At 43.8% G+C, this 25,683-nt stretch overlaps 1 protein-coding gene across 1 annotated transcript in view; it reads right to left on the reverse strand.

The window, feature by feature from the left end:
- Window positions 1-25,683, reverse strand: part of ASCC3 (activating signal cointegrator 1 complex subunit 3) — a 1,806,704-nt gene that overhangs the window by 30,795 nt on the left and 1,750,226 nt on the right. The window contains exon 39 of the mRNA XM_069235471.1: window positions 11,873-12,014. Coding sequence (XP_069091572.1) covers window positions 11,873-12,014 — 142 coding nt within the window. The remainder of the gene's footprint in view (window positions 1-11,872; window positions 12,015-25,683) is intronic.

The following is a 25,683-nucleotide window of genomic DNA, read 5'->3' on the forward strand; positions in this document are numbered from 1 at the left end:
GGGTGTACTTTGTTTCTTTTCAAATTACAACTGCACCATCTGCAGTAGAACACCTGATATGACATGATGCAGCTCCTTCTCATCCTTGTGTGCTTCCTGGCCCATCTGCTCTTTGTGCGCAGCGCATCGCACAATCACCCGCAAAGTGCTTCCTTGTTTTCGCATCCTTGTCATATAAAAATATATTTCTGAAACAGGTTCAATAGAGTTACAAAACTGGCCTACAGCACCATGAAACTGGCACTACTCCTTCACAAAATTAGTCTACACACTGTCCTAGCAGACCAGCCCTTTGGGCACTTCCAGAAAGCCCTATTAGCCCACTCCCATCATGGTGAGTGCCAATGAAATTAAGTTAAAAAACAAGTATGTTGTTACAAGTCATCAAAATATAACTGCAACAATCCATGCTATTATCAATGAAGTGTGCTTACAGAAAAGTTTTGAGACGCATTAAATCGTGCTTTATTTCACCCGGGAACCCCAGGATCTACTACAGCATTCAAAGTTAATGGCAAAATGTGGTTACAGATTGTGCATATATAATACCATCTAGGAATACATTTTGGAATTATAATTTACCAAGAGAATAACTGCACAAAGGCACACCGTTAAGGAGGAAACATAAACATCTGATATAAAGAGTGCAATGTGGACATCAAAAAAATATCCTACATTGCTGTCAAAGGGCATTTTCATATTGCCAGGCTTGGTAAGCTGTTGGCTGATGGATTTGACTGACCAGGACATTTACAATTGGTGTTTTTTTAAATCCCATATTATGGAATATGAACTGTATCACAGGAAAGATGATTGACAATTTAGATAGTAGAGGATGTGAATCGTTCAGAGAATTTTCTTTCCTAGTCACACATAAATCCGGATCAAGGTCGACAGATGATCACAGTGACGGGTTCTGCAGACTGGAAAAAGAAGGTATCCAGCCCAGACATTTAGGGCCCAATTTAGACCTTGATGGTTTTACCGGCAGTCCACAGCAGTGGACCCGAAAACACTATCATGTCAACAGTGTGATGCCCGCCATATTTAGATGTTACAGTCCTGCAGGCGGTGTACTGGTGACGGATTTCTGACAGAGGGAGACGGTCGCTGGACTCAATAGACATCGTACAATGGCAGGGGCTATGGAATAGAGGTAAGTCTCACACACACACACACACACACACACACACTGTATGTTAGCCATATGTGTCCCCCTGCACTAACACAACACATACACACCAATATCCATTGCCAATCCAGCACCACACAACCAGCACATGCAGAAAATACACACTGCCATACATCCATGACACAACATAAACAGACCGTTGACACAGCACCCACACACAACACGACCACAACAACCAACACAACTACACATTCATCTACACAAACACACACACAGGCACAACTACACATATCATGACAACATCTGTCATACACCACTCACCTGAATGTTACACATAGCAACACAGCACACAACTAAACATAAACATCAGACCCATATGCACACCCACATCACCCACTCCAGCTCCTTTCACTACGAACAGCCAATCGCATCGCACACATACATGTATGAACTCGCGTACATTACAGGAAGCACACCATCACAAGTACAGACCCCCTTGCAATGTGCACACATACATGTAGTTGACAAACATGAATGTACAGCCATTGCGGTGCCAGCATCTATTTGGCAATGAATACTGATATGAAAAAGACATTTGTGTATGTGTTCGACACGTCTTGTACCAGTGTGTCCCTATCTATATCTGATACAATCGTGTTCCCCACATATGCATGACACAGTAATTAAATAAAAAAATTCTCTGACATGTATATTCTTGCAGTGCGCATGACCTCATGTGCAGTGTCCACCCAACATATCCTGCCAATGCAGGTTCCCTAACTTTAAGTCAGTTGACAAGTGGATGGGGTTGTGTTTTCTCCATGGGTAAGTGGCAGCAGCAACAGCAGTTTATTACCTCATTCCCTCCCCAATCCACCATTTCCGGTGTGGAGGTCGGACCACCACACTTGGTTTAGCGGTAAGGCACATCCAAATCTGCACGGTGGGGAGGTGGCTGGAGTCCCACCATCAGCCACTATTTCCGATGGCGCCATTAACACAGGTGGAGTTTTCAGTCAGAAAACTGACAGCAGACTGTTACCACCAAAATCTAAATCTCTTAGCCTCAGCAGAATGGTCGGATAAACAGAGGACACGAGAACAACTTCTAACTTGAAAGTTAAATCTCATGATAGGTAATCAGAATGTAGGCAGCCTGTCATATTTGATTCAAAATGCCTGATAACCTATGTCTTCAAGACAATTTTGGGTGCACATCAAAATGCCTGAGTCAGCTGCTGCGAACTAGCTGAGCCGAAGAGATCACAAATCCGAGGATAAAGAGAATATTGAGAACCTGTGAATCAACTTTCATTGCCATTGTGGAGGGATTCAGAACCAAATAGTTTCCTTTCCTCCTCCTCCTCCTCCTCCGTCTCCGCTGACGGACAGAACTTCTTTACCATCTTTGGGACTCTGTATCCGTTTCGTGAAAGTTCTAGACGCTCTTGCAAGACCCTCATTTGCTCAGAGCTACATGGGGTGTCCTTCTGTGTCGCAGACTAGCTGCAAGTTTTCTGATCCTTGGCCCCATTCCTCTAATCTGAATAGTTCTCTTTGTTAGCTGATGACAAGGAATGGAGAGCGACTCAAATGAAAATGTCCTTAATCTGAGGGTCTCCTCTCCCAGGCTTTTCTTTGTGGGTTTGCTGCCTAATAGTGAAAGCAATTGACCAACTCTGAGAAACTTGAAGAGTTTGTCCCCTGAGTCCAAAGGAGACTTGGAGGGAGAAACTCAAACACTCAATTGATTTGCCCTAAAGGTTGGGCTGGGCTGTCACTTTTTTCTTTTGGGACCATAGTGTCACTGCGTGTGGTTGCTAACAAATACAAAATTGTGTGACCAAGAAAATATCTGTGGTCTATTCAGGACAAGGACAGGGTGGGGAAAGAGAAATGCTGCAAGTTTCCTGTCTGCTCTTTGGCTCATTGACGGGAACAAGGTTTATATGTACAGAGAGCATTTACTGTTACATTTGAAGGACTGGGGTTTAGAATGGACCCTATGTTAACAAGCCTGCTAATCTATATCACATTGGCATCAACTTCTATAGTGGTTTAGTTATGGCACTGGGGTTGTTTGGCAAGTAATTACTGTTTAGCTTTTTACCACAAGAAACATCAGCACCTAAATGAGCGGTTTTGTTAGAGTTTTATAATAGGGGGCCTCGTTGTCATTCTAGAGTCGTAGACAGTTGCCCTATCTGCCTTCATCTCCTCCTTTACCCCACCCAATGTCCTTTCATCCCCTCCTACTTCGAACTCTAAGACTGGTCTTCAACCAATATTGTGGTGGGGGCTGCATGAGAAGATAAAAAATGTGGAAAGAAATGTAACGGCCTTCCACATTTATCTCTAGGAGGATCAAGGTTCTGTGAGCCTTGCCTTACGTTAGTTTGGGAAAAGCTGGAGAGGGTAAGAAAAATGCAAGATCTCGCCGTCATCAGGGGTAGAGCTTAAGTATAAATGGAGGCTCTGCCTATGGCAATTCCATGTAACTGAATTTCTGCATCCATGTGAGCACTGCACTTGGAAGCTCTTAGGAGGTGATCGCTCAATATGCATCTGTAAGCCTGATGTTGGAGCGTACCCCAAACTGAAAGCTCCAAGTGAACTTTAAATTTCTCTTCAGTTGGGACTTCTCATTTCTTCTTTACCAGAGAACTTTGAAAAAGATTCTATGAGGCCAGGGGCATTTTTATGTTACGCCTGAGACAGCGTGCATGCACAGTCGGCAAAATCTTTTGTCTCTCTTCAAACCCTGTTTCTCATATAATGTATTTTAACTGGTGTAATTGTTGGAAGATCTGAAGCTTACCCAACCCAATCTTACGAACCAAGCTACGCCACTGCAGTTAAAATACATAATATGAGCAACAGGGCACGAGAGGAGCTTAAGAAACAGTGGAAAAGGAGAGACGTGTGGATTGTTAGACATATTTGAAAGTCAATATTTTGTAAAATAGCCCTGTATTTCAAAACAGAGACTGTATGTGTGGGTGTGTGTGTGTGTGTATTTAAAAATCCAAAGTAAAATCTGACAAGCAACTGACTAGACCCGAATAAAAGCACTTGTACTCAACTATTTATTAGAGAACACATTTATTAGGGAGGTGTAACTTCCCAAACACCCCCATGAAGCTATTCCCCTGTTTCCACGTTGTTATTATTTCCTTACTTCTTATTGGTCGATCCCTCCTGCTACCTTCTGAGGCTTCACTGTTGCCTCTACCTTAGAGCATGCACCTAATACAACATCATGTTTGGGGCCCGTATCCTTCCACTAGCCATGCCCCTGAAATCACTTTCTCTAAACTTTTTCCATGCACTGACACACAACAATTTGTCTGCACCCTCCGCCCTCTTTACACTAGCCACTGTTGTTGCTCCACTCCCTCCTACCTTGCACATCCCTCATGTTGCTTCCCCCACCATGCCCTCCTCCTGCCACCCATTTCTGCTCCATCATTCCGCTCTCACACCTCGGGGTTGCTTCCCCTACCCTCCTCCCGTTGTCCATTGTTGCTTCCTCCCTTCTCCCCCGCACCTCCCCAGGTTGCTTTCCTCCAAGCTCTCCTCCAGCTGGCCTTTCCTGCTTCCTCCGTCCTCGCACCTTCTTCGTGTTGCTAACCTCCCTCTCCCATGCTTTTCTAAGCATACTGCACAGCAGTGTGGGCTGCTGAGCAACAAAATGTAAAGGAAAAAGCTGCTATGATGCAGTCAGTGCTGGCCATGCTATATTGATTTTTTTATCTTTACTTTAAGCCATAGTGCACAGCAGTGCAATGACAAAGTCAATATATCTTGCATAGGCGAAACGTCTTGGCTCTGCCAATGCTTGTTTCTTTAGTCAGTAGGTATTCAAAAAGGATGAACTTAAAATACAAACTGCCCTTTTGCTTTTTTTAAAGAACCCACGATTCAGCAAAACGCAAAGTATATGCAATGCCTAGCTGGGACATAATGGAAATCTGAGATAATTTTTTGAGGATTTCAGATTCATGTGTTAGGAGTCGACAGATGTATTTGGCATTCTTGAAGAACAAGTCTTGGGACAGCACAAAGGTCTTAAACTGGATAACCATATAGGTGTCTGCTGTAAGACTGTCTGAAAGAAAAGACTTCAAAATGTTTTTTGACAAAGGAATTTAAGCAGGCTGAATTATGACTAGCGACAGTGTGGAAGAGGTGTGTGATTCTACATTAGATGGGGAAAAGTAAACATTAGAGTCCCAGAATGATCAGTCCATTCCCTTTTTGGTTCATCAAGGTAACTGACGATGTCTCTTTTCAGAAGGCTATTCAATCATCGCTAAGTTCTCATGAACTTAACATTCTCTCAATAGAGTAGAGTACAAGGATTTAGACTGTGCTCCAGTTCATTATCACTGAGCAGAAAAAACATCTGAGTTGACAGGCATGCTGTGGGACTTTCGTCACCCAGGTAAGATAAGAACTACATTACATATGGCTTGATCAATGTATCCTAGTCACTGGAAGTCACCTGGTTTTAACAGACCATCAACTTTTCATCAAAAGCATTTACTCTACTCCTGCTACAAACATTTACTGTCATATTCCAGTAGCTGCACCAAGTTGCAGGCAGCATGTGATTACATTCTGGTCCCCTATATGTATTCAGAACCAGACAAGTTCACGTTTGTTACATTTCTGGTCAAGCACCTTCATCCGTGAATGTCCTACAAATCTAAGCAGATCCAACTGTAGCTAGCAACAGCATGTAACATTTGTGTGAATCTACATTAGATTGGGAAAGTAAACAGTAGATGTCCAGAATTATACTTCTATTGCTTTTTTCATTCCTCAAGGTAACAAATATTTTGTGTTTGCAGACAACTACCCACTCATCCCTACGTTTCGTTTAACTTGCCATTCACTCCTGTACTCCACTTCATCTCAGAGCAGAAAAAGAATCACGACAGAGAAGGTGTGAGGCTTCCATGCCCCAGGTAGATAAACAAGTATATTATTTACTGCTTGATCGGTGAATTCTAGTCATTGGAGGTCACCTAACTGAAACATGCTATGAAATTCTCGTCAACAGGATCTAGTCCCAGATCCCCCGACCAGTGGTGGCTGTTGAAATTTGAAAGTGGTGGGGCATAAATGTTGGGTATGACTTTTATGTAGTGAGTGAAGCGAGCAAGCCTAATGGACAATCATGGGGTCAGGGTGGGTCCCCCTCCCAAGAAAATATTGAAAAAAAGATGGACAAATGGAGCATTTGAAAGCAAATTAATTTAGTGAGAACGCAAGGTTTATAAAGCAGTGAGAATGTATAGCCTTGAAATATTAAAGACATTAAAAACTACCCCATACCTTACTGCAATAATAAGTTCAACAGTTATTTTTATGTGAAAATTGTACAGCACAACAACTTCAGGTGCTTTAAAGTGTGTGCTTGCCCAGTTGTCTTGCACTGCATGCGGCATCAACTTAGGAAGAAAATGTTCTAACCAGACATCGGGAAGCACCCACAGCTGCTGGGTGCAACCAGTCATACAGAAATACGTGCAGACAAGTCTTTAAGTGGGATGAAAATAGTGTTGGTTCTCTAAAAGGGACATGTGAAATACATTTCTGAGTTTCTCTTAGTGTGCCACCCGACTTATATTTTCTCTCTGAGATGTTATTACATCCAGAAACATAACACAACTGACATACACCTAAAACTTGTCAGTTCTATTGGTTTTGTCAGTCGTTATCTGTTTAAGATAAATGAGTAACAAGGATTTGTTATGCATAATTAACATTGGGAATGTTTCAATTCTGAAATTGAGAGACTATAAATTAAATATTATTGAGGCTGGTGGAAGGAGTATGTCCTTCAGTTATGTGTGCTTCGTGTTAGATATGTATGCCCCTTTTCTCTGCACATCTTATCCATCTGCATGTTTTCAACCTCCTCTCTTTCCTCTGCAGAACACACTTTTCACTCTCCTGTATGCACTCCCTCGTATATCCCTCATTTTACCACACCAACCATACACTGCACTCATTCACACTTCAGCACTTTATTTCCCCTTGCTTTCATCTTCTAAATATTTTGACTTCTTTGCACAACCTTTGCACACATTTACACTGAATTTCAATTGTAACTGAAATACATGACCATTGTTCTGTGTGCTCTGCAGAGGCGCCAACCCACTTACAGGAACTGTGCTTTGCCGGCTTCAGACTCAGCACCAGCATCCTCAATCAAAGCCCTTCATAAACACATGGCACAAGTCAAAGTATTCACTATTGAAGAGTAATATGATGCATGATAAAAAAGTACACAAACACAGCAAGATGAAACATTTAACTCTCTTGGGGAATGCAATGTTAAGTAAAACAAAAAAAAGAGAGGAACAAAATCACTGACACACATTACCTTAACGTTTTTAACATTCATTGTTTGCAAATCAATCCATGTTTTTGCCATTAATGTTAAGGGCATAAAGAATGGGCCAGTTTTAACGCCATACTGCAGATAACCGCCTTTCTTGTAAGCAAATTTTTCGCTTTGAGTTTGACTCGGATATTTGTATAAACTTCACAAGGGAAATCGGAACCCTGCTCGTCTTTAGGAACAATTTAGCAGGGGACCATATATAGCAGCTCCACTTCTGACGGGGGTAGCGATCTGCAGACAGGGCCTGGGGTGTCAATGTGGGGGAGGTTAAGGTGACAAAGGGTCACAGGTCAATATAAGTAACTCAAGATTAGGGTTATAATACTTGCCATTACGGAAGACAAGACACCAAGTTACAGTGCTTGCATTCACTCCTACTGTGTGACGAATGGGAAAGGGTGGCATATGTGAATGATGAATGGCTGCCCTCAATCAGGAATCAAGACTCTAACGCCCTAAATGTGTCACTGGCCTACAGTAGATACCAACATAGACCACAATGGAAACAAAGTACTTTAGAAAGCTGAGACCTGTGTCTTCCTCCTTCAAAACGAGGTGGGGCAAGCAGCCTAGGAATAACAGCCCAGAGTTTAATACATCGATTTGTTTGGAGAAACTACCATATCGCCAAACAAATCGATCTATTTGATATGTTTTAATGTAATGTGCAGGAATTTCAGAGGGTAGTAGCCCCTTGGCCCTAAAGGAGAAACCTCCCCTGGCCCAGACCCTGATACTCTCCCCTCTACATTTTCCTACAACCTACCGCTGTCATATATTTCGCCGCTGTATGGCAGTGAGTAGATACATTCTGTTCCTGCATAAGTTGTTAAAAACCTGATGAGGTCCCATTTTCCTTAAATTTCGAGCCCAGCATCTTTGTCTCCGACAGTGCTCTGCATTTTATGTTTGTTATGTACAGTCTTTATTTTCGCAAACAAATATTTTAATATTTCAAAATGTACATTACAAAAGTTTAGGGAACGAGAGAAAACAAACTTTTATGAGGATGAATACAAATGAATGGCTTTTAGTAGTACACTTATGTAATTTTACCACCAAACAAAACTACATAAAGCACAGTACCACATTCAATACTAGGCATTTTAATAACAATTCATGCCTGTGCACCGCAATAAATAGGAAGACGAAATAGAAGCTTCAAAAAGCATTCATGCAACTCAACAGGAAACTCAGACATGGCTCCTCAAATAGGAACATCACCGATACATTAATTCTGATAAAAATGTTTCTCGATAACCTGGATGCCACCTAGTGGGAATTGTGCACATATGCACCAACTATTGCTGCCCTCTCGATATCCCTACTTCCGTATGCAGGTGGCGTCACTCACCAGGCTCGCACGGCAAACATACTTGATAACTTATGAACAGCTTTTTCAAATATTTTATGCACAAAACATTTAAGCAAACTCATTGTTAGCAGCAAACAAAATGACTACAGGGCGATGTTTCACAACTCCAGGCTCGACAAAGTTTCATGTTTTAATTACCTGTGCATTACATTTTTCTGCTAAAGAAAAGGGTTTTAGTAAATTAAAAGTCTAAGAAGCACACTAGTATTCATGATTGTCAGTCTTAAAAAGTCATACATTGCAAGAAATAAAAGGCCACTGCATGCTGAAATTATATTCTATTCCATTCCAAATCCCAATATATTTATGTATTACTCTCTCTTTTGCTTGTATTAAACATTATTGATAAATATAATAATTGATCAACAAAAGAAACTATACATCAAAGTAACAATGAAGCAAAATATTATGAATCAAAATATTAAAAGATAAAACGTCAACAATAAAATGCAGCCTATATACATCTTAATGAAGAAACAAAAGTACATTAAATTAGGAAAGCTGAATGCAAAATCAAAAAACATGAATACATGCAATACTAACTTCTAATAATACAATATATTTAAGCATAAGCATGGTGTTTTTAAGAAAGAGACAATATTGTATTTACCGTAGATTGCCAGATAATGGCACCATATATTGTTGTACAATTCCTCTCTTTCTGTTTAGTGAAGAAAAGACCTTCCTGGTAGGTCAATTTATCACCTCTCCACTACTCAGTTCTCCATGATGTGGACTTCTAACTTTTAAGTAGAAGGTATTTTGTCACCCTAATAGCTTTTACAATCCATCTTTTGGAATTAAGAGCCAGATGTACGACCATTTTGTTTTGCGACTCGCAATTTGCGTTTTTTGTGAATCGCAAATTGTGAGTTGCAAAATCAATTGTACAACAGGGTCAACCACACTGTATGCGAATTGCAAATGGGTCCCAAGGGAACTGCCTCAATGTTCATGAGGCGGGTCGCAATTTGTGACCAATTTGGGAATGGCCACACTCAGAGGGATGGTGGCCTGCTGGGGTCAGCATACCACCATGTCTGTGACTGCTTTTTAAATTAATCAGCTTTTTTTAAACTGCAGGCCATTTTTCTTAAAGAAAAGAGGGATGTATTTAAAAAATAACAAGCCTTTGCGATGGAATAGGTCTTGCATTTGCAAGAGTTAGAGTTATTGGCGTGTAAATGACAATGTCTTATTTCTATCAACTTGAGGCAGGAAAAGCAGCTGAAGGCATGATTCTCTATTTCAAAGTCAGAAGACAAGAGCACACAATAGAGCGATAGGTGGCACTGAGTGATGCAAACAGATTGGAAAACATCAGGTCTCTCCCTCACCATCAGTGAGTGAGAACCAAACAGAGTTCCCCCCCAAAAAAATAGAAATAGCATAACAGCCACAGCAGCAAAGTTGTACATTTACAGCGACAGCTGCTGCGCTGTTCTCAGTGCAGATGATCTAGATTAGATTTTATTTATGTACAATAATGTACAACACCCCAAAACTCTCTGGACAGACGCTGAAGTGAGCGTCGTATTTGTTTTTTTTGGGAAAAGTTAGTGAAGATTCATCAAACGGTGCCAAAGTTATTATCGAAAAAAAAACCTTTTTTTTATAGAAACTAGGTCCTAACAATATCTACCTAAGGGCGACCGCCACTAGGAGATATATATATATCTATAAATCTACATACACATACTCACTGATAAAACCAAAGGTTACAGGGACGTTATAGTTAGGTCGATGTTTCACCCATATAAAACCATAGAAATTCAGCAGTTATAGTTATACTTATGTTAAGAAACTATAACTTGTTGCCCAAAGTTACTTTCCGGGATGAGTTAAAGTTTCTTCAGATAAGTATAACTATAACTGCTGAATTTCTATGGTTTTGTATGGGTAAAACATCAACCTAACTATAATGTCCCTGTAACCTTTGGTTTTCTCAGTGAATTTCTATGTGTTTTTTTTTAAACGCACACATTAATATTTGTGACAAGTAGCAAGCTAATTAGGGTGCTGTTTTTCCCCAGGATCCAAGGAGGAACGGAAGAGAATCCTCAAATCCGCGGATCAGCTGAAAAAAAAAGACAATGTTTTGCCCATGAGGGGTCCCTACCCCTCCATGTCTCCTATTAGGTCAGGATACCTGTATCCTGACCTCTTAAATGATTTTACCCCCAGGCAATGCAAGAAACAAAATGGCAAACACAACTTTTCTGTCAGGTTACAGTCAGCCAATCAGGGCCTTGCTTTTCCTCCAAATCCACAGAGGATCCACGTCCTTATATATACAAATTTAGTTTTCATTTAATTACTAGAAAACTACTGCATGGATTTACACCAAATCACAAAAAGGTCGTTTTCTGGACCAATAACTAGCTTTCTGTATAAATTGGTGTAAATCCGTTAAGTGGTTTGGCCTGCTATTCCTGTCGTAATCCCTACGGAAATTAACAAGGAGAAAACACATTTTGGGACCCCCTTTTCCTCTGACTCCCCCTCAATCCCCCCCCCCCCGCTTGACGGATCACCCCGAAACGTTCTAGGCAGCAGCTAACGTGTCATTTTTTGGGGGCAAATTTCATGAAGATTTGTCAACCAGCACCAAAGATACAGGCAAGTAAAAAAACGAAAACAAAAATCTATTTTTCTATAGAAACTGGTTAGTAACTATAAATACCTAGAGGTTACCGCCACCACGTAAAAAAAACAATATATATATATATATATATATATATTTATATATATATATATATATATATATATGATATATGATATATAAATACATAGATACATACACTATGGACTGTGATGAAATGGAAATAACTGTCAAAGTTAGTCAATAATCAGAAGGTTGGTGGTTTCTTAGAGATTATTACATGGCACCCATACAACAAGGCTAATCAAGTGAACGAAAAACAATGATGAGTGTTTCAAATAGCCCCACCTGTGAGATGTGCGTTGGCTGTAATTCACTGCCCAGGATGGAAGTGAAGACACTCTCCTTTCCCTCACATGCAGCAATGAGTTCTGGGAGACACTCAATGGAACCTGCATGACCGACCTTCCTTTTTCCTTGGTTCCATCTCCTGACAAGAAAAGCAAAATTTATTCAATTCCCTTGCTCTAGTTTCATCAATATATTTTATAACAACAAAAGATTAAACTTCTAGGTTGTTTATTTCGTTATATGTATGAACGTTTCAAGAACTGAAGAATGTGCTGAAGAGCAAGGTAATTTTCAGTGTTTATACTTATAAATGGTGCTTGTGTTCTTAATAAGTTACTAACTCTGTGAGAGACATTATCTGTGGGACTCCTAAAATTTAGGCCCCGCTCAGTGGAATGGGGGTCTGAGGTATCACCTGACCAGATAAATACCTACACCGCGGGGTGATGTGGCTTTCAGGTCTAGTAAATAACTCCTGATGGGAGCCCTGAGAAGTTAACGGGCACTTTTCTCCCAGTAAATGCTGGCAGATTTGACCTACCAAACTGACCTGGGGAAACTTCTTGTGCTGAGCAGTATCTGCACCTGATAATTATAGGGTGTGGTAGACTATGCGTTACCTGGATTTCCAATTCATGTGCAAAAAAAGGGTTTGTGCAGGGATCGGAATTATAGATCCCACTTTGATTGGCCTTGAGACTTATTTAGAGTTACAGAATATAGATGTCATGGACCAGGGCCGAAAGACAGCGTTTTCATTTTCAACATTAACACCAACTGTACCAAAACATACATTTGAAAACCTAATATTTCCTCAAATTAAATTTTTTCACCAGCTGAAATTAGATAATACATAAAATATTTACAAAGAAAAACAAGAAGAGGAGATTCACCAACCTATGATAAATTCAATTGGGCGTAACAAGGTTATAATTTGTGCTTAATTATGTTATTGTCAAAAAGAACAAACGTTTAGAATTTTTCTACAGTACCGTGTATGTTGCACTATTGCTAAAGGAAACTGACAAAAGTAACACACTTAGAAGACTGTGTACAAGCGAGCAGAACATGTTGCAACCATTTTGCCATCGTTAAACCGATAACTGCGGTGGTCAATCGTATTCACAAGCACACATTAACTTTTTGAGAGTGATGAACCAGAATTTTTCATGTTTGTTTTCTTATAAAACCGTCAGGAATATAATGATCATTACTAATAACAGAAAAAGGATACAATTCCAATACTTCTCTTCCAATGTCAGGCTGCACCAAAAACTGCCTTCATAGCTCGAGAGTTAAATTCATGCAGCATGCGATGCACACCGTAAATAGGCACACAGATGCCTGCGTTTCATGCCAGATTCCTTCATTAGATAAAAAGAAAAGTGGTAGGAGAGTGTTGATAATAGAAGAAAACCTACATTTTCAGGTCCTCCACAGCCTTCAAAAGCCTGCCTCCATGGTGTTCTTCGCCCGGACGTCCCAAGCTAAGGGCAGCCAACAGAAGGGGCGCACCTGTTTGGGCGTGTTCTGCCCTGAAGGACCTAAGACCAGAACCCCTTCTGCCAAGGTGAGCCACATATCATCATGTGTCTCTCAAGCATACACCCACCATTTTCACTCTAACACCAAGTCACAGCAAACATACTCATCATACTTGCACAACTAACAACAACCTCTTCCACATAGCACTCACATCGCATTATTAGGAACACTGGTTAGGAACAAGGACTGATACGGCATATGTGGGGTTCACCCATTTTCTAAACCTCAAGATTTCTTGCCTCTTGCAATCTGTTAAGCAATTTCTCAATATAAGTAAATACAAATGCATCCTTACCTGAATTCAGACAAAGGCCCACCAAAGGTTTTTGACTTAAATACAGTAAGTCTTGTTCCCGAGCTGCGGTATGTGTGTCAAATGTGCTTTGGAGGAATTTGAAATATTTGAGACAGAACTGATATTGGAAGTATTTCAATTTAATTTTACACGTGGGTTTTGCCCCATCTAAAGCACTGTGTAGTAATTCCTAAAGCTAAGGTTTGTAATCTTACCTTGTTCCAGCACTGATAATTTATTTAGGTAGCAGAGGGTTTGATATTTGAGAATATCACTCCAGACCGGACCATTGACGTTTTCGGTAAATTAAGAGACTCTTTAAAAAACACACTGTCAAGATGGTCCAATTTGATGTTCCCATCAAGACAAAGACGCTGAGTTCCATTCAACATCATATGCTTCACCATGGTTTTATAGGCTTTTAACAGGGGGCCAATTAGGAACCTCCATAAGTGTTATTAAACTTGTTCAGTCCGCTAATTACTGCAGAGGTCCAACTATTTTGCTTGGTCTATATGCTGACTCTACCTCAGATTTTTTCAGAATGAAGACCTAATTAGTTATGGAAGGTAGCCCACTCCTCTATGCAATTCCTAATAGGCCATATTAATGTCGATTTGCTTCCGTAATGTTTTGTTTTTACCACCCACACACCCATTTGGATGAAACCCCCAGTCAACAGAGACCCTTCCCTTAACCATGCCTCCTGGATACATATTATTATATCATTGAGCTTCTGCAGTTTAGATAGATTACCTGATTTGAAAATTGTATTTAAACCGAAAACATTCTGGGATGTGAAGTGCGTCTCTTCTATCCTACATCACTTAGAGGTACACAAATTCCTTCTCTTCCACTTTTACTTGTCAAAATGGCATAGCGAATGAATAATGGAAGAAACTCATGTTAGGACAAACATCTCACTGGGATTGTTTTTTTTTTATTACATTGAGGGAGGTCCGCAACTGATCTCTTACATGAAGGGGACGCTTTTGTGACTCGAGTTGAACTCAGCTGTGTTGAATCGAGTCCTCCATGGTGGTTTAGGAAGGGTATATTGTTGTGCGTAACTGAAGTAATTTTCTCTACAAGAGGCTGAAACCATTCCTTGTAGAGGACTTTTTCTAGTAACAAGATCAATGACTGGACTGTTCAAATTTTCAGTGGTTATGTTCTGTTTAAGCTTTTAATTTAAATTTGATTCTCTCAAACTCGGCACTCAGAAAACCTACAGATTATATCTTTAAGCTATAGCAAAGGCTCTTGACACTTCAGCGACCCCTCCAAGCCTTCAGTCATATGCTTTCGAGTTCCCAGCACCCTGATAAAACAAGCTGTAATGTGAGTTAGGGGACATTGCCCCATGCAGTAATGTTGCTAGGTCTGAGACCAAAGAGCCACCGGGTTCAAGGTCTAATCCCTATGACTGCATTGAAAAGTTGCATATTAGACAGTAAAATAGACAGCTCACATTGCTACCTTGCAAAGGAATCCACAACTGCAAGATCAACAATGGTTGTGATGGCTGCATTCAAATTCAGGGCCTTGTGAGGCAAGGAGTAGGTCATAAAGGAGGAACAAGCATTGGCAAAGCCAATAGGTTTCGCCTATACAAGAGCTATTGGCTTTGGCAACGTGTTTTTGCCATATTGTACATTGGTGTGGCTGCTGTTCAGCATGGCTAAAGGTTAGTGGTGTTGAGTGTCAGAGTGGGGTGGGGGGCTAGAGTGTTGTAGAGTGGAGTGGAGGAAAGTAGAGTTTAATGGTTCAGTGGCAGTGTGTGTCATGGTGTGGACTGGTGTGGGGTGGAATATTGTGGACTGGATAGAGTAGACTGAGGTAGTGGGGTGGACTGAACTGGAGTAAGTGGGGTGGAGTAAGTGGGGTGGACTGAGTGGGGTGGACTGAGTGGGGTGCACTGGACAGGTGTGGATTGAAATGGGTTGAGGTGGTTTGGAGGGGGGTGATTAGATTGGGTTGGATAGATCTGACTGAAATGATAGGACTAAAGTGAGGTGGATTAGGGTGGTTTTGAGTGGGGTGAATTGGAGGTGAGTGGATTAGACTGGGGAGAGGAGGAATGGAGTGGGGTGGACTGGAGTGGAGTGGGGTGGACTGGACAGGGGTGGACTGGGGAGGAGTGGATGGATTGCAGTGAGGTGGATTGCAGTGGGGTGGGCTGGATGGATTTGAGTGGGGTGGAATGATGTGGGGTGGATTGGCCTGGACTACAGAGGTGTGTATTGAACTGGGGTGGGGTGAACAGGATTGGACTTAAGTGGGGTGGATGGACAAGTGGATTGGGTGGATTAGAGTGAGGTGACGTGAAGAGGGGTGGAATGGAGTGGGCTGGATTGAAGTGGGGTTGCCTGGATTGAATTGGGGTGGATGGAGTGGGTGGATTGGACTGGAGTTGAGGGGGTGAACTGGATTGGGGTGGGTCAGACTGGGGTGGGTTGGGTTGGACCGGGGAGGAGTGGGGTGGTTTGTACTGAGGTGGGGTGGATTGGAGCGAGGTGAATTGAACTCGAGTGAGGTGGACCGGACCAGGGTCAATTAGACTGGAGTGGAATGGAGCGGGTGGTATTGAGTGGGGTGGATTGGGTTGGGGTAGAGTGGGGTGGATTGGGTTGGGGTGGGGTGGATTGGGAAGGAATGGATTTTTGGAGTGGGGTGGATTGTGGTGGACTGGGGTGGACTGGATTGGAGTAAAGGGATTGGAGTAAAGGGATTGGAATGGGGTTGACTGGATTTAGTGGAGTCGAATGGAAAGGGGTGGAATGGATTGGTGTGGGGTGGATTGGATTGGTATTTTGGGATGGGTTAAGGTGGTTTGGAGTGGGTTGGATTGGATAGGAGTGAGGTGGATTAGGATGGACTGTATTGGAGTGGGGTAGGTTAAGGTGAATTGGGTTGTAGTGGGATGGATTGGATTGTAGTGGGGTGGACTGAATTTGGGTGCTGTGGATTGGTTTGGGGTAGATTGGGGTAGAGTGGGATGGATTGAAGTAGAGTGAAGTGGTGTGGAGTGAGATGGACTAGAGAGGGTGGACTGAAGTAGAGTGGGTAGGATTGGATTAGGCTGGGGTGGGCAGAAGTAGAGTGGGGTGGATTGGAGCAGAGTGGGGTGAGGTGGACTGGAGTGGTGTGGATTGAAGTGGGGTGAATTGGATTGAAGTGGGGTGAATTGGATTGGAGTGAGGTGGGTTGGATTGGGGTAAAGTGGGTTGGATTGGAGTGAGGTGGATTGGATTGGGGTAAAGTGGGTTGGATTGGGGTGGGTTGGGTTTCGGTGTGGTTTGAATGTATTGGAGTGAGGTGGAATGCGGTGGGGTGGATTGGACTGCGGTGGGGGGAGTTAGATTGACTGGGGTGAACTGGATTGGAGTGGGATGGACTGGAGTGTGGTTGATTGGATTGAATGGGGTGGATTGATTGGGGTGTGGTGGATTGAAGTTGGGTGGACTGAACTGCAGTGGGATGAACTGCACTGGAGTGGGATGGATTAAGGTGGTGTGGGGTGGATTGGAATGGGGTGGATTAAGGTTAACATGATTGTACTGGGGTGGATTGGAGTGGGAAGGACTGGGTTACATTGGGTTGGGGTGGGTTGGATTGGAATGGGTTCGACTGGAGTGAGATGGGTTGGATTGGAATGTGGTGGTTTGGAGTATGATGGGTTGGATAGGAGTAGTGTGGGTTGGACTGAAGTAGGCCGGGTTAGAATGTAGTGGGGTGGGTTAGATTGTGGTGGATTGGACTGGAGTGGGTAGACTGGATTGGGCTGAATTGGACTTGAGTGGGGTGGAGTGGGATGGAGTGGGGTGAAATGGGATGGAGTGGGGTGAATTGGGAGGAGGTGGACTAGATTGGAGCGGGCAGACTAGAGTGGAGCAGATTGTTTTGGACTGGAGTGGGGCAGATTGTTTTGGATTGATGTGGGGCAGATTGGAGAGGAGCAGGTTGTTTTGGATTGCAGTGGGGCAGATTGTTTTGAATTGATGTGGGGCAGGTTGGAGAGGGACAGGTTGTTTTGGATTGCAGTGGGGCAGATTGTTAGGTTTGTTGTGGGGCATAATGGAGTGGCGAAGATTATTTTGGTTTGGAGTGGGGCAGGTATTTCTAGACTGCAGTGGGCAGATTGGTTTGGGGGAAGATTGTTTTGGATTAGAGGGGGGCAAACTGGAGGTGAGGTATGTTTTATTAGGGATTGGAGTGGGGCTGAATGGAGTGGGGCAGATTGTTTTGGATTAGAGTAGATTGTTTTGGACTGGAGTGGGGGAGATTGTTTTGGATTGGAGTAGGGCAGATTGTTTAGCATTGGAGTGGAGCTCATTGTTTTGGACTGGAGTGGGACTGATTGTTTTGGATTAGAGTAGGGAAGAATGGAGAGGGGCAGAATGCTTTGGATTGGAGTGGGCAGACTGTTTTGAACTGGTGTGGGGCAGACTGGAATGGGGTGTGGATTGGGGTAGGGCAGAATGTTGTGGATCGGGGTGTGGAGGACTGGAGTGGGGTGGATGGAAGTGGGGCGGATCAGAGTGGGGAAGGTCGCTTTGGATTGGACTGAAGTAGATTGTTTTGGACTAGGGTGGGGCAGATTGTTTTGGACTGGAGTGGGGCAGATTGTTTTGGAGTGAGGCAGATTGTTTTGTATTGGCGTGGGGCAGTTGGAGTGGGGCCAACTGTTTTGGATTGGAGTATGGTAGATTGTTTTGGGCTGAAGTCGAGCAAATTGTTGTGGATTGGAGTGGGGCAGATTATTTTGGATTGAATGGGGCAGAGTGGAGTGGGGCATTAGAATGTGATGGATTGGGCTGGACTGAGGTGGATTGGGCTGGAGAGAGGCGGAGTGGATTGGAGTGGGGCAGATTGGACTGGAGTGGGGCAGATTGTCTACGATTGGAGTGGGGCAGATTGTTTTGGATTGAAATGGGGCGGATTGAAGTGAAGCACGTTGTTTTGGATTGGGGTGGGGCAGATTGTTTTGGACTGAAGTAGGGCAGACTGTTTTGGATTGGAGTGGGGCAGGAGGAGTGGGGCAGGATGGAGTGGGGCAGATAGTTTTGTATTAGAGTGGGCCAGACTATATTGGATTAGAGTGGGGTAGATTGTTTTGGACTGGGATGGGGCAGATTGGAGTGGGGTGGGATGGGAAGACCGGAGTGGGCTGGATGGGGGTGAGTGGTTTGGATTGGGGTGTACAACACAATTATGTGTTAAAGCATAATTTCGAAAATTACACATAAGGAACAAAGTTGCTTTGCAATATTTAGAACAAATTAATGGTCTTCTTTTGAGAACAGCGTCCATGAGCAAAGCTGAGCATGTGTGCAAAGTAAGAAAAGAAAAATTGGCCAAATAAACAATGTTAAATATAGAAAATACGATTTTGTTTGTCCTGATGGACATGTTTTTGCCAGTCACGCGCCTTAAATACAATTTTGTTTGTCCTGCTGGACATGTTTTTGCCAGTCATGCGCCTTCTGTTTGCAGGGCACTAAACATAAACCTTAAAAGAACAAAATAGTGCCTCAGTCATGTTGAGAGCAGCGGACTACACTGATTACGTTGAATCACTCAGTGCTTGGTCCCTGCTCGAAGGACAGGAATGTAAATGATGATATGCCAGCCATGACCAATTCTGAAATTGTAAAGAGGAGCACCACGCAATTCAACAAATGATAAGCAACGGGCAGGCTCCAAGCCCTTTTCTAAAAACAACAGTGTCTCGCTAACGATACGCATGTGTTAGTGCATGCTATCGCTGGGTCGAACTCTAAAAAAAACAGAAAGCAAAAGCAGCAATGTTAGAACGTTGTACCATATCGTCAAGTACTGAGAGGAGCAGCGGCATAACGAAACTTGACGGGGGCCCTCAGCAAAGTACATGGAGGGGACCCCCTCCTCTCCTGCCCACAACCTATCGGTGTTGCTGAGGGAGCCCCCCGGGTGCTCAGTACCCCCACACTGTGGGAGCTTATGTTACGCCACGGTGAAGGAGGCACGAGCACGAACAGCAGTATTAAACATTTGAGAGTCGTATTTCTCTCTCAAATTACCTGCATATTGACAAACTTGCAAGTACCTGTTTTTTTTCCTCTTGAAAACTATGGCCCTCATTCCGACTTCGGTGGGCGGCGCCCGCCGGTCGGAAACCGCCGAAAGACCGCACCGCGGTCATAAGACTGCGGGGCTCATTTTTACTTTCCCACTGGGCTGGCGGGCAATCGCCAGAAGATCGCCCGCCGGCCCAGCGGGAAAGCCCCTGCAACGAGGAAGCCAGCTCCGAATGGAGCCGGCGGAGTTGCAGGGGTGCGACGGGTGCAGTGGCACCCGTCGCGATGTTCACTGTCTGCAAAGCAGACAGTGAAAATCTGTATGGGGCCCTGTTAGGGGGCCCCTGCACTGCCCATGCCAGTGGCATGGGCAGTGCAGGGGCCCCCAGGGGCCCCACGACACCCGTTCCCGCCATCCTGGTTCTGGCGGTGAAAACCGCCGGAAACAGGCTGGCGGGAAGGGGGTCGGAATCCCCATGGAGGATTCCCTGGGCCAGGGGAAAACCGCCGGGAAACCGCCGGTTCCCCTTTTCTGACCGCGGCTTTACCGCCGCGGTCAGAATAGCCCTGGAAGCACCGCCAGCCTGTTGGCGGTGCTTCCCCTGCCCTCCGCCCTTACCTATTCTTGGGTAACAGTGTGCTGAATAGAAATAGCCAGAAGAACCATACCCTTCTGAAAGCACTCCACTCCAAATGTTGTTCTATCATTACAAAGCTAACACCAGCAACTACAGCAATCAACAGAAGCGAAGACATCTTCTTTAAAGCAAGTAAACAGTGTGCCAACTACATCCCATAATCTGCTATCCCACCATCAGTAGACTGATGAAACACTAGCAACCTCTTCTTCATGGAGAAGACCAACAAAATCAGATGTAACATCACCAAGTCACCATCATCATTCACACTATCACCTATACCCAGCTGTCACACCACTAATCGGTCACCCTTCAACACCATCACACACAAAGACCTCTTCAACAATCCCACACAAAGACCTCTCCAACAGTCCAACAGTCTGGACTCATGCAAACCATCTCCTACAGGGAAGGCCTGTTTTCCTCCTCCATGGTCAAGTCTGTGCAAGGTAAAGCCCTTCCACCACCTTTACATACTTTCAAAACCTCACTAATCTGTTGCATATTCTTGGACTGTTGTAAAACAGGACAGATCCTCCCCAGCTGAAAAGGTCTTCACAATATTTAAATGATCTTGCCAAATTCTAACCTATATCCCACCACCCATTTGTTGGAAAAGTCATTATTACAGCAGCTCCCACCCAGCTACAGGAGTATTCCAGAAAGTATAACCTACTTCATGAATATCAATTAAGGTTCAGATCACTCTGCCGTACTAACACAACTGCTAAGTAGTTGGCAATGTCTTCTTATTCAACAAAAAATACAACCCGTTTCTCCTGGTTCGGCATGACCTAGCAACAGGTTTCACAATTCTGACGATCCTCCATTGATCCACAGCCTGAAAACTTGCATGGGTTTCACAGGCAAAATTCTACCTCACCAAATAACAGCACGTCATTGAGATGAAAACAAGTTACTTACCATCAGTAACATTCTTTCTGGTAGCGAGTATCTAACCACAGATTTCTCACTATTTGAATATTCCGCAGGCGTCAGACTGTTTCCGTAAACTTTCCAAAGGTACCTCCGTGCACCAGTAGGTAGGGCAGTGAGGCTCTGCACTGATACCATTCCATTCCAAAAATGACATGTGGGGCCTATATACACATCATTCCTAGGCACTGATGTCAGTTGCTTTCGAGGCTGTCAGCACCTCCACATAGAAATCCGAAACAGCAAACTGGCGTTGAACAATGAGCAGATTCCTAGACCTGACATCTTATTAATGGCCAGAGACAAAATCACATAATGGTGAGGATGAAAAGGTTGTGCAGAATCTGAAATTAGTCAGTCTCTACCAGAAAGTATAGTACAGAATGTAAGTAACTTGTTCCTCTGATAGAGAGTTCTTACTGCAGATTCATCACCTTTAGAACTGAACCAGAGCAGTACCTATTAGGAGGTGGGTCTGTGAATTGGCTAAAACCAAGACATCCTGCAGGACCGAGCGGATGAAATGCCTTTCTCAGCAAACTTGGCTGTCCAGATGTCCAGGACAGGAAATCTGTATGCCAGCTTTGGCCCTGGAGAAATGGGTTCACAATCTTTCTTGGGGCTGCTTCTTGGCCAGAGTGTATCAGATCTGGATACAGAGTACCAGCCAGTGGGAGATCGTTCATTTCTGCATGGCCTTGCCTTTGTTTGCCAAGGAGAATCCCACAAAGAGCCAATTGTCCACCCAATGTTTTTTGGTATGATCAATGTAAAAACTCACCATTCTTTTAGGGTTCAAGCAATGGAGTCTCGCTTCCTCAGTGGGGTGAGGCAGGGCATAGAAAACTAGAAGGGTGATAGTTTGACCAATGTGGGATGGTGTCACAACTCTTGGTAGGAAGGTTGCTTGCTTCTGCAGAACCAGTTTGTTCAGGAAGATGGTGGTGTACAGCGGGTTAACACCAAGAGTTGCAGCTTACTCACTCGCAGTGCAGAGGCGATAGAGAGGAGGAGCAATGTCATGAGGACAAGGAGCAGTGGGGCTAAAGAGATTCAGCAGGTGGGGCACTGTACTGAGCAGCCTGCTGGCCCTGATTGTGGAGATGGAGTACGCCATAGTCACAAAACTCCTGGGCACCCTGCTGAGGCTGATTTGGCGGACCGTATAGGGTACCTCTGCCAAAAAACAACACTGCAAAAGGTACGGTAGGGCTGAAGCAGTTGGCAAGGTGGAACAGATAAGCCCAGAGTGTGCAGTACGTCTGCTCTCCTTGACCTGCTCTAAAGCTTAAGCAGGTTTGCCTCGAAGCAGGCTAGTCTTATCAAAGGGCATGTCCATAAGGGTCGATTGGACACTGCCCGAGGGGCTGGCTGAATACAGTAAGGCATGGGGGTGAATGGCATAGCTGGTGCAAATGGCTTGCCGGATGTAATCAGTGGTGTCCAAGTCACAATGAACTGTGAACTTGTCGCATCAAGACTATTCTGCATGGCTTGGGTGAGGACAGCTTGAAGGGTTTTCCATGACACCCCGGAGGACCTAAGCCCAAGAGTCCGATACAATGTGATATTATCGGCCACGAGACAGCTGGCATTCATAAATCTGAGGGCACGCTTGAAGAAGAAAATATCCTCTTCCTAAAGGTCTCCACTCATTCAGTCAGTCAGGAAGATATATGAGTTCATCTGACTTGAAGACATCTGCACCACCAAGTTTTCAGATGGGCAGTGCTGAGATAAAAATGCAGGGCCACCTGGGGCAGGGCAGTGGTGTCTCGCAATACGGTGATTACCCGGGGGGCCAGAGCAAGGCCACAAATGGTTATCTGTGACTGCCTCATTGAAGGGCAACAAGGGATCAGCAAATGTTTGCCCTGGCTGAAGCACTCAAGTTAAGACAATGGTTTTGATCTCTAAGGTGGGGAGTTGGAGGTCAAGAACCACAGATGCCCTATGCATGACCAAGGCATAAGAAGCACTCTCTTCAGTGGCAAGACCAGAGGAGTGCCGACTCAGGGTAAGTATCAAGGCCACTGGCTTCTTGAAGGCAATTATACCAGTTCTCCTCGCTGTATGGTTGTCCAATCTCATGACCCACATTGTAATCATTGTCTGAATTTGTGGCAAATAAGGAATGAAACATATGTGTATTTTATTGTGGGGGCAGCATGTCATTTGGTGGGGAGCAGGAGCTTTAAAGGAAGCCAGATGCAGCCTCTGTCAAGATTGTAGCAGCACTGAATCAGAAAGTGCGAAGGGCATCTCGTCCTCTGGCCTCGATGGATTTGGCATTGGTGTCACTGCTCTGGGATCCGGTATGGAGCGTGGCACCATTGCTGGACTTGGAATGGGAGTCAGAAGAGGCCCACTGGAGGACTGGGATGGTAGAACTGGTGCCAAGGGTGGACCCATTGGCAACATCCCAGATGGAGTTTCCCTTGGCTCCTTGGGGCCCAAAGGTATGCCAGAGGGATTTTGTAAGGATCCGAAGAGTCAGAGCATCACCTCGTGGAACTCTCTGACCTGTCATGGTATTGCAGACGATCTCAGAAACTCAGGTCGTGCTGGGACAAGCTGCCGAATAGGCTCTGTTGTCGATCGACTTTGGAAGTGAGATCTAGAGGCATGGTGACACCCTTAATCCTTCTCAAGAGTATGTGAGGGGCAGGAAGGGGCTGAGTGGCACTTTGATTTTTTGTGTTCTTTCTTCAATTTATCCGAAGACTTGGAATGCAATGACGACTGACCTTAGGAACAGCTACAGCAACTACTGGACCGACATTTAAACCAGGACAACACTTTGACTTAGACCGGTCTCACTGCACAGTCTTCCGGTGCTTGGAGACAGAGTTCTTCATGCGCTCTTGCATGGCCTTAGATCGACGCGCAGTCACTGCAGGCTTTAGTATCGTGGTTCGACCCCAGGCACCATGGGCAAACCTGAAGAGGATCTGTCACATACATTTGTTTGCGGCAGTCTTTAAGAGGTTTCAAACCATCATTAAGGGAGGTGACATTTGCCCTGCACACTGGATTTTGAATTTTATGAGTTAAACAAGTCTCTTGATAGACAGCAGGTAGTGCTGGATCTGCACCTGGTGGCATACAAAGAAAGGAACTGAAGTCAGTGCACAGGAGTGGTGCCTATATAGCCCTGCATGTCATTTCTGGAGCAGTACGGCATCAGTGCAGAACCACATGGGCCACCTACCGGTACGCAGAGATACTGCTTGAAAGTTTCTGGATCCAGACTGATGCCTGGGGACTATTCAAAAGGTGAGGAATATGCAGCTAGTCTCTATCAAAAACTATTTTCTGGTGATTACTAAGATTAAGTAACTTCATTTTATGGGTATTTCTACCTTCAAATCCCTTACAGCTGCACAGATTTCCAAACCAAACTCCCCAGATTGCAGGTCTGAAGGAATGGTCCGATTAGGACATTTTGAAGAACTGAGCATGTGAAAAAGCCACCCCTCCTTACTTAAGAGTCCAAGCAACAGTACTTGGCAAAGAAGTACACAGAAGTTCATGATGCTCGCCATATGCCAACCACTCTCACACCCCTGGCCAAAGTTGCAGTGGAAGACTTCACACCAGTGGAATGGCCATGGACTCTGCTCATACAGCTTTTTTTTTGCTGGAGCATAGTAGATCTTGATACTTGATCAAGTTCTTTTCTGAGTCCCTTTGCCCTTTATGTTGCCGGTACAGGCAACAAAGCCATTTTTTGTTGAGTAGTAGCGAGACAACATGATTTGTCTAATTAGTATACAAAGAAGTCATAGTCCATTAGCGAAATAAAGTTGTTTAATCCACACAGAACAGGCAGCCGACACGTGTTTCATCTTTAGATGACTTTTTCAAGGCTGCAAAAATATATAAAAATACATACACCATATCATTAAACAAATTCCTAAACATTGCTGAAAGTACTCCTTTTGTGAAGATAGTCGATATCAACAACAGTTTACCCAAAAAACCAGCACCGGAAATGCGTACCGATAGTCTTGGCTCGTAGAAGGAATGCAAAGATAAGGAGTTGTGAAATAAAAGTACCCCAAACTCATAAAATACAAAAAGAAATGCAAGGCATTCAACAAATCAATAACAACTGTGATGTTCAAAACGTCCTGCATCAGACACGTGTGAGGATGTGAAGTAGCGACTGACTGACTTCTGTAGTTGTTAGTTTGAACAATTCCCATTCCTTCCCTTCTTTCTTGTTTTAGTTGTGTTTATACAGGTCTTTTAATGTACTTTCTTTGATCATCAGGAGGTGTTTTTCTTCTGATACAGTGCATAATCTACTTGGCCCATTTCGCTTTCTTACCT

The sequence above is a fragment of the Pleurodeles waltl genome, chromosome 5 (assembly GCF_031143425.1).
Source record: "Pleurodeles waltl isolate 20211129_DDA chromosome 5, aPleWal1.hap1.20221129, whole genome shotgun sequence".
NCBI lineage: Eukaryota > Metazoa > Chordata > Amphibia > Caudata > Salamandridae > Pleurodeles > Pleurodeles waltl.